General features: G+C 35.5%; 2 protein-coding genes and 1 pseudogene across 4 annotated transcripts in view; 2 read left to right on the top strand and 1 right to left on the bottom strand.

Moving 5' to 3' along the window:
- Positions 1-10,408, top strand: part of LOC142352206 (uncharacterized) — a 354,267-nt gene that overhangs the window by 289,153 nt on the left and 54,706 nt on the right. The window lies entirely within an intron of this gene.
- LOC142343407 (uncharacterized) lies at positions 87-8,927 on the bottom strand. 3 transcript variants are annotated; one of them, XM_075395174.1, is made up of 3 exons: positions 8,682-8,927; positions 3,108-3,278; positions 87-2,152 (listed from the first exon to the last, which is right to left on the bottom strand). In XM_075395174.1, exons 2-3 carry the CDS (start codon positions 3,199-3,201, stop codon positions 1,446-1,448), a joined length of 801 nt encoding a protein of 266 aa, XP_075251289.1. In that variant the 5' UTR covers positions 3,202-3,278; positions 8,682-8,927; the 3' UTR covers positions 87-1,445. The 3 variants fall into 3 exon arrangements, with proteins under 3 accessions (XP_075251289.1, XP_075251287.1, XP_075251288.1); XM_075395172.1 differs by lacking the exon at positions 8,682-8,927 and adding an exon at positions 8,119-8,440; XM_075395173.1 differs by lacking the exon at positions 8,682-8,927 and adding an exon at positions 7,955-7,971.
- The window catches only part of LOC142352362 (sodium/potassium-transporting ATPase subunit alpha-1-like), a 32,775-nt pseudogene continuing 27,748 nt past the window's right edge, over positions 5,382-10,408 (top strand).

The raw sequence follows: 10,408 nt of genomic DNA, 5'->3' as shown, positions 1-10,408 counted from the left end.
TTCTCATATGGTTGACCTACCAACCAGTGTTACTTAATTTGAGCCAGTTCGTAGCTGAAATCGGCAAACAAATAGGTTCTGAAAAGAAATTTATCAAAAATGTACTTTGTTATTCATCAAATAGCATTCAATTATATTCGAAGTTTCTTTTACATCTAAAGACTAAGATGAGTGTAAAAAAATGGGCAAAAGTTTAAACAAAGCATTAATGCAATAAACGCACGCAAATACTTTAGTGCAAGCAGCCAAACTACAGAATTTTATGCAATATTCAAAATTGATACATTGTTAATAGAACTGATAATTGTAACTTAAATGTGATAAAACAGTTTGATCATGAAACAAAGTTGATAAGTGTCGATACACGAATACCAGGCCATACTTGGAGCTGAAACTCAATTCCTATTGGTCAATCATCTCTCCGGTTCACCCAATCACACGTTGCCATTTATCGTTTATTTTCGTCCAATCAGATCGATCAAAGTTGTATCCAATCAAATCCTTTCTTGGTGTCCGCCAATCAGATCGCGTTTTTCTCACTCAGAAAGCTTTTATGCCAATGATAAGGAGCTTGTGTCATTTATTTCTCGGAATCACTTGGCTGGATAGCTTGGAAGAGATCTTGATACAGGAAAAGTCCACCCCCCGGCCGGTAAGTTTTATTCGTCGCATCATTGGAAGCTCGAAATATGTGTCAAAACTTTGGTCCAATTTGGGTTTTTGCTGGGCAGGGTTCCTAGCCAGTTCCTCCCCGGTCGTCTTCAAACGCAAATTTGAACCGGTTCGAAAGCAGACTCGAACCCTTAGCTCTGTCTTTTTAGAACTGATTTAGCCCGTTGTTTTTTTTTTCGTAAGTCTAAACTAGAATGACTGGAGCTACGATGATAGAAGATATAGTTATTATAATTAAATCCTGGTTATAATTAGTTAGCACACGCTTAGTTGCAAGGGGTAAAATTGCAGAGATAACGAAAATTGTTGGTTATTAACAAAAGTTGTGCAATAACTTTGCAATCGTATCGATATGTAAAGGAAAAATTTATATAGTTATAACTAAGTTCTAACGGGTTATAATAATGTAATGCAAGTATACAAAATTAACTTAAAATTTCTTGAGTTTTTGGTAACGAATGGCTGAAAGAGAGAAAGACAAATTTAAATGGTAGGAAATCGTTGCAATTCGCAAGTCAAAATTGATATGTTTATGTCGAAACTTCAGCTAACTTTTTTTTTAAGCTGACGTGACAAAAGTTTTTGGAAACTTTCCTTTTTCCTCATCTGGCCATTTCTTGGCCGGAAGCGTTCCGTCAAATCAAATAAATAATTCACACGCGTAATAATATTTCACACGATGATTTATGTATTGAAATCAAACTTTTGACCTTGTGAAATGCACTGGGAATAACGCCTCCAGTGCTTTGGTTCACCCCGATTCGTGACGTCACTCAATCGGAATTTTCAGTCTGAATTGTGTTCACCTCAAAACCACTCAACTCTTCAGTTTGGACCGAACTTGACGAACTTTCTTTTAGTTCTTGAGTTCTGCATGTTTCCGTGTGTTTGTTTAGGTAAGACTTCAAGGCAAAATTTTTCCCACAAAAATCACAATTGTGTAGTTTCTCAGTAGTGTGTAAGTGCATGTGTGCCCGCAAATTTGACCGGTCGCCGAAAGATCGCCCGCAATGGGCGCACCCGTAGGGTTTTTCGCCCGAATGTGATCTTAGATGACATTGCAGCAACCATGATCGTGAAAAACTTTTTCCACAAGTTGAACATTTATGTTGTAATCTGTGTGTTAACATATGCATAGCAAGCGCAGGCATTGATACGTAAACTTTCAGACATTCTGGACAGGATCTGGCAGCTTCGCTGTCAATGCTTCTGTGAGTTTGTTTGTGTCTGGAAAGATTTGAAGATGATGCGTATTTTTTGCCACACTGATTACAACCGAACTTTTCATTGTCTGACCTTTTGACCTTGACCCGTCCGTCTATTCGGTCAATTCCATCTATGGTCATCATGTTGACCTCTTTCTGGTTGATATCTGGCTTGGACTCCTCGACTTCTTTTTTCTCGTCAATCCTCAAATCGAGGATGTAATCAAAACTTGGATTGCCGAAGGTGGAGGTCGTTTGATGAGAAGTTGAGATGTCTGAAACAGAAACCCAATTCTGAGTCTCGTATGATATCAGTACTGAATTTATTTTTACCATGCCCTCAATTCTGATCATAGCATTTGAGATCAAAAACGCGTGATCCACATCCTTGATAATCATACCAACAAGATAATATGTTTTTTTAATGGTTAGCAGGAACCATTTACGATTATAGCATGATAATTAAGTACCATATATTATCGTTCTATGGTACGTTTCGTAAATATGACTAACAAGAATTGAAAATCTTATTTCGGCTATCTAAGAAAAATGTTTTCAAAGTTTTTTTTTTCAAATACTGTGAATATTTTTTTGATCTTTTTATATTTGCTGAGAAACTATTTATGATCTTTGGATGTTTGCTGAGGTTTCATAAAACCATATATGACTTAGTATGATTTCTAAGATTGTTTTATGGTGTTCAACCCGGGAACATTTATACCCCCTAAAGTGAGGTCTCAGAGAGTTGATCACTGATCAGACCCAGACTTGAGCGCACACGGGCTCATTTCATGACCACAGTTTTAAAGTTCTTGAAAGCTGTAAGAATATTCTAGAAATTTTAGACTGTGACAGGGATAATAATCTGATCACTGGTTATTTTCTGCAACGAAGATTGCAAAAAAGACCAGCTGCCGTTTTATTCTCACTAACAAGATTTAAAGACAATTAAGTATATTAAGGTGATGAAGAAACTATGCATTAATATCTAGAGTAATTTCAGCTAAAAAATGCACAAATTTGCTCAAAATGACCAATATTTTAATACCCGCCCTAGCCTCTCATGTTTTGACCAGATGTCGTTTTGACCTTGGACCCAATCGTATGGGTTATATCATAACATATAGTTTGCTCAAGAGGGGGAGAAACTTACTGCGGGTCATATAGGAAAAACCCGACTCCCCAATTAAATCTTAAGTTTGATCTTTCTGATTCGGGAAAAAGTTTTACCTGTTTCACTGAGTGAAGTCATTTCGAGGTTAGTCTGTTGATTAGAATCCGACAGAAGACTGTCGCTGTCGGCTGTTGGTGAATGGGAACTCATCTGAGAAAGGGGCTCAGGGTTGTTTGGGTGCGGAATTGAGATATGTCCGAGTTACGGGTAGAGGAATACGTTCACTCCTGAAACAAACAGCATCACTTCAATCTTTAAACCTTTTTTTGCTACCCTGATCATAGTAACATTGTAAATCAGCGCTGAATCATAGTTTTTCTTAGTTTGTGTTTTACCTATGAACAGATTATGATCATGTCACTTTCTACACTGTTCAGACTATGGGATATTGATGTTTCAGTACTGAAATGCTATGACATGAGGGTCAGGGTCCGATAGTGAAGAGGTCAAGAAAATCATAACTAATGACGAGAACGCTAAACAATAAAAAAAAGTTACCCTTTGCCTCGATAGATAGCGATCGTCTTCTCAAGAACCAACCCTAGTGATTGGACTAAAAAGTGAAAACAAATACAGGCACAACTTGAAAACACAACAACATTTTAGGAAGCGCTGATGTCAATCATAAAAAAAAGAAACAAGATGATCAAAGAAAATTTGTTGTTGGTCCCTTCAAACTTAGAATCTTTAAGTTTGCTCAAATAAAAATTTCTCTCTCCACTTTAAAAGCAATTTGAAAAAAAAATTACTATCCGAAACTATTTTTTTGTTTGCTTCCTGTGCCAATATCAGCGTTACCAATCGCGATCACGCTGCTGCAATTTGATTTTTCATTGACGGCCAAAAATGAAAAAAAGGCGAAGATCTTTTAAAAAAAGTTAGCGTCACAATATAACCCATATTGTTCAGTTGTAAAAGACACAAAGAGACTAATGAATGCCTTCTTGTTTGCATGGTAATTAAAAACGCAAAATTATAGCCAATAAATAATAATGATCAAAAATATCCAAAATTGGTCGCAAATTATTCCAAAAAAAACAAGTATCAAACTTACATATGTATTATGAGAACATATAGAGCCAGAGCCATTAAATTCAATCGCTGTCCATTAATTGAATCAAACAGTAGCGGCTATGTACCATTGGAATACATGCATCAGCTTTTGAAGCATTAGCAGAACATTAAGGGAAAAAAGCATAAATAGTAATCAATTTGGCGCATGCGAAGAAATAATACCTCTAAAGTCCTTAAGTTTGCTCACATAAAAATTTATCTCTCCCCTTTAAAAGCAGTTTAAAATTTTTTTCTCCGAAAGCACTCATTTGTTTGCTTCCTGTACTATGACAGCGTTACCGATCGAGCTGCTTCACTCTGATTTTTTATTGGAGCCAAAAAGTTGAAAAATGGTGAAGATATTTTAAAAGTTAGATTCACAATATATTCCAAACACATTTGAGTGTAAACCTCACAAAGAGATTATTTACAGTCCTATTGGTTCGCAAGGTTAACAATAAAGCACAACTATAGCTGATATTACCTTGATGGGTAGAAATATCCGAGATATGTTGCAAATAACTCAAAAACTAAAAAAATTAAGTCAAATTGTTAAATGTGCCCAAATACTTAAATCCTGGATAACTTTGACCTAGATTCTAAAAGCAAACTTTAAATTTTAGTGATTTACAACTCTACGTTTGATGGGCTATTTAACGACGCACTCGTGTCTTCCTAAGTGAAATGTAATGATCGGCCAAAATTCTTTGACCAAAAAAGCCATTAAGCCTGCTGTCCTCCCACAACTAAATGAGTTTGGAACATACACAAAACTTGAATGTGTTGCGTTCAAGAGAACTATCCGGGTCAGGAATTTATAGTAACAAGGAGAGATTTGTGCTGAGAACCGAGAAAAAAAATTTTGGTTAGGTAAGCCACATAAAAATTTTTAAATAGCTCAACTCAAATGTGTATATCAAATCTAGGAGAAAAAAAAACGTTTCTTTATAAGGTACAACTCTTGACATCGATGTAAGGTTAAGAAAATTTACCATGAGACGCTCAAGCATACAGACTTTTTTCACGTTCAGATAAAGTGCCAATTTTTGTTTTTTTTTTCACAATCGCAGATCTTAATAACATAAGTAATCATCGTTTAAGCATTCGAATTTCAAGTCTGACTTTTTGCCATGACTATAATCTCATCCTCAATTTTTTTCACGAATTAAATTTTTAGTTAGAAAACAACTGCTTATGTTGGGTGTAGAAGCATACAAATACCTAGACTCCCAGATTTCATCTGAGTGTTTTAAAAGTGTCATTGCCAAGAACACGAAATGATTGTGCATGTTGCAATGATTGTACATGTTTGATTGCGCATGTTGATTAAAAGCTGAAAGTCATCAAAACGACCAAAAAATTGAATAATAAAGTTGATACACAATTGCGCAAAAAATTAACAAATTGACTTCTAAAAAATTTACTGAAAAACGTACCATTCTGTAGAGATTAAAATTACTTAAAAATCTCAGTAATTTTCAAAAAGATATCTTAAGATTATAGATGGATGCACGTATTAAAAAACTGACAGCGAGCCAAAATAGTTCAATTTTTCATCGAAATCAAAATATCCGTCAGTATATTCAAAAATGGTTATGTACGAGGAATCGTGAGAAAAAAGTCAAAGTTTTGGCGCTGTTGTCCACGTTTACCATCACTGTTGTCCACATCGTCATTCTAGTCTACCCATACAAAAAATATTTTTCACAATAGTTAACATCATCTCAACTGAAGCGAAACAAACGAAAAGAATAATGATTAGTTGAAAAAAATTTTTGAATTCAATTTTGCAGAATAAGATTACAGTTAACTATGAGAAAATACATGGACCAGAATTGGAAAAAATAGGTATCAGAATTAGATTGAACTTAATTACTAGAAAAACTTGAGCATTAATTCAGGAAATTCAGGCTTATTGATAATTTTTGGGCGATGGTTACTATATCTTTGAACAAGATTGAAACAATCTATGGAACCCTATTATTTTCATTGCAGTCCATGAGAAATACTGACGTAAAGTGAGAAAATGATAAGTTGCATTCTGACTATTGTCCATAAAAAACCTTTTCATAACGGTCAGAATTTTTAATCAAAACGTTTAGAACCAGTTTTGGGCACAAATTGAAAAGCATCTGGTACTTTTTAACCAAACAAAAAACGGATTAGATACGCGGAAAGAAGTTTTGACTGATAAAGACAAAATCCTCACTAAACATGCATTGTTCTACCAAAACAAACAATAAAACCGAAGTTACTTAAAACCATACCGAATTTTCAAAAATGAGCAGGAGTATCAAAGTGATCTTGCAAGTTTCTGTATATTCGATAGGAACATTTGCAAGTTTTTGCTGTTGTTAATTAAGTTTATACACACAGCTGTTCCACTCACAAGTTTCTGTAAGTTCAATATTGCTAGTAATACCTTAGATATTTAATTGACATTACGCCTCGTACAAAAACTTGTAAAATTCGGTAAAATTAACCATTTTCTGGTTAGAAAACTGAAGTTTTTTAGATTTTTCAGTTTCATCGATTCTGTGATTAGTGTTCGGTGAGCGAAAATTGGTGAAACCTCAGAGTAGATAGTACGTCAAGACCCAGCAGTTCTGACTTTAAATTGATTTCAAGACCCAGCAGTTCTGACTTTAAATTGATTTTAACTACACCTTCTAAAACATTTTTATTGTTTTGAAGAAGTTTTAGGTTTTCCTTTGTCGTTACGTTGCAAGATTCAGCAAATTGTTGAATTGCCCAGTAAAAACAACCTGAAACAGGCAATGATTTAAAAAATCTATGTTTCATGTGATATTTTGTGACTGTGAACCTGTACTGGAACCGTTACATACCTGAATTGAGTTCAGATATTGTTGCTTTTGCTTTTAGACCGTATTTTGTATTATATCCAGCTGACTGTTCCTAAATATTTTTTGGATTTTTTCGATTTGTTCCCCACCAACCTCCCCCCTTACTAAGCCCCTGCCATCACTTAATAAATCACTATGAAAAGTTATGGCACGTGCGTCTGGGAGTGCAAATGATATAAACCCAGAAAACGCTTTTTTCGAACATTTTCTCTTGGGATTGATGAGAACATACTCGTATCAATGTGTATTTCTAATTAAGAGTTCTCCATGTGTTCATTGTGCTTTCACGAAAACACTGAAAAGGCACGCAAAGAGTTGCAAGAACTTGGTTTCCCGCGACAATACTTGCAAGAACCATAGAAATTCCTGAGAAAATCTTTAGGTCAAAATTTCGTTCTTTTGGTTCTTGAAATGAGTGCTAACATCGTTCTTCACACAATATGCAGCTTTTCGAAAGCTCATTCCTCCTTTTCAAAAAGTTTTGATAAAACCTGCCGAGAATATCAGGATCTTGGATTACGACGTGAGCGTTTCCAAGCGTTTAATCCAAGATCCTGGCGTTTCTAAACGATTCCAAGATCTTAGGAAGTTTTATACAAACGCTTTTAAGTTCTCGGCAAGATCTTGCAAGGTGGTTTTTCCAGGATCTACAATTTTTCGTGCACTGGGAGCAAATTTTGCAATTCCTTGCGAAAACTTCTAATACGGGGGTACTGTAATCTGACAGAGTTCTTTCTTCCTTGCTTGTAGTAAATTTTGTTTTGTTATTTAGTATTGGTTAGTATGATTATTACAAGAACTAATCCGGAATGTTCGCAGAGTGGAAGGCTGCATAAGCGTTGATGCCTGTAAAATTTTTCAAAAAAACTTCATTTTTGAGAGCGGGTTCAATTGTACCCTTTTATGTGAAGTGATGCCATGTTTAATTTGAAAGTCTTAATTTTTGAAAGTTCATTTTTAATGGTTTTTCGTATTAACGTACTTACGTCAAAAATATTTTTACAAACTGACAACTAAAGTATGGAAAACTGATAGGAGTAAAAGTTTGCAACTTGAGAAATTGAGTAAACAATTCAGTTTTCGATTGGAAAAGTGCTTTTTAGTTGTAAAAAAATAAGGAAAAATGGAAAAGAATAGCAAAGCAACTCACCTTGATTTAAATTACATCCTAATGAGCTCTTGGAAAATCGGTGGATTGAAAAATGGGAGGCGAAATTAAAGTGAGGGAAAATAGAGATTACGTTTACATTTGCTTAATCAATCTACCCCAATATAGCGAAATAAATGGCTTAGTTTACAAGGGCGCAACAGCCACGATTGATGAAGGAACGGGATTAATACACGCTACGGAGGGTAACCGGGAAATTGGGAAAATCAAGCCGATATAAATCATTGAAAAAAGTAGGGAAAAAGCGGTAGAATATTGACAATTTGGGGGAGGGAGGAAGCGCAATGAAATTCAGAACAGGGGAGGCAGGAGGGGGTGGGAGGGGGGGGGGGGTGGTTGTGGAAGTGTACAGAAACCGGTTGCATATTGTTCACGTGCAACGCTAAGACGCGACCGCGTACTGGGATTAGAGATTTCTTACTATACATGAAATATTAAACAAAAAAAAGAAAATTGAGGAGGTACGAAAAGAAAACTGTTCATAAAAGAGTGAACGAAAGATTGCAAAAAGTAAACTAGTAAAAAAGTAAAGTATGTAAGCTAACTAGGTAAGTAGGGTAATTTGTTCAAAACTTTATCGGGAGAAGGAGAAAATCGACGGGCAATTTTTTTTTTTGATATTCTGCATTTGTGAAATTTAAAACCCAGTTTTTTATGCCTTTCTAGCTATTTCACTGCGTTTATTTCGCAATACTGAGCAAGAAAGAGAGTATAAGTTGTATGGGAACAAAATGAATGAAAATATTTTTATTTCGGTTCCCACATTTCGACATGGAATAATGTACTCTTAGTTTAACCAACGGGTATACGCGAAATGGCCAGCGTAACTACAATAGGAAGTGTGTTTTGCACATGTGGTATACCTAGCGAAAGAACCCTTCAAATTTACCCAACTCGGTAGGAGGGGGGGGGGGGTAGGGTTGCTGGGGGTATTGCGTGCATGTGAAATAGTAAAAACTTGTTGCTCCAATTCTTCTCTTTTCCCAATCCAGAAGCGGGCAGGCAGGGAATGGAAACGGGGAAAATAGGAGCTTACTGCATGTTACTCATTAGGGTCCCGATTTATATTGCCGTACATGTGAATGTGGTAGTGGTTCTTGTGTATAGCTATTACTTGGTTAAGAGTCCCGTTGAAATATTTCACAATCCAGGCTAGGCTAAATAGCTGGAAAAAGTTGGGGCTAAAATGGTGTGCGTGTAAACTGTGTGTGTGTAGTATGATTGCTTGCATGTTAGTTAGTTTGCTTTTTATACCAAATGGGTAAATTTCTCAGCAGTGAAAGTTGGGCTAATTTATTGACTTCAATCATTGTTTAAAATCAATCAATTTTTGAGGTCAAAGATTTGTGTATGTGTGTGTGTGTTTGTGTGTGTGTGTGTGTGTGTGTGTGTGTGTGTGTGTGTGTGTGTTGTGTGTGTGCGTGTGTGTGTGTGTGTGTGTGAGAGAGAGAGAGAGAGAGAGAGAGAGAGCTGTGGTGGGGGCAGGTGGGTGGGAGCAGGGAGGGGGGGGGGGGGGGGGGGGGGGGGGTTGCGTGCTGAAAAAGAGCAGAGGTTCATTCTTAATGTCAATCTTTATTTTATTTACTTTATATGGTGAGCATAAAAATGCAACAAGAGATAACAAACAGATCATCACGTTTGTTGCGTCATAATACATGTCAACCAACTGTTATTTTTGTAATACATGCAAATTTGCATCATTTTAATGGGTAGTAATTAAACCCAAAAGATTATAGAATTCATGTGCTGCACCTGAAAACGTCGGGGGTAATGATGTCTTTAAGGAGAATTTTTCAAATGACCAACCGAATTACTAGATAAAGTATATTACCATCTTTAACATGCGGTTGATTTTTTGCAATTTGATTATTTTCAATTTACCTTTTCAAAAAATATAATAACATTTTTTCAAAAAAATATATTGTTAACGCAATGTGTTTTTGCCAAAATGACAAAACGTCAACACTTGAGACGATAAAAATTTGAATTTACATTTTATAGATTAAAAAAAGGGAAAAGAAAAATCACATATTTTTGATTAAACTCACATGCTTGCATTTTTGTACTCCCCATATACTTAATCCATTTACATTTACTGCTTTTTTACAATTAATCATCTATTTCTTACGTAGAAACCAGTTTTTGAAAAAAATTCTTGGCGAGCAATTCCAACGTTTCTAGAAAGTTCAACCCTAAATTATTCAATCATTTTTCAACATAAAACCCATTTTCGCATTTCAGATAAAAACAGCTTCCACCAAAAATTTCGACT

This window comes from Convolutriloba macropyga, chromosome 1 (genome assembly GCF_964194025.1).
Source record: "Convolutriloba macropyga chromosome 1, txConMacr16.3, whole genome shotgun sequence".
NCBI classification, from domain to species: Eukaryota; Metazoa; Xenacoelomorpha; order Acoela; family Convolutidae; genus Convolutriloba; species Convolutriloba macropyga.
This window is presented reverse-complemented; position numbering and strand designations above follow the sequence as displayed.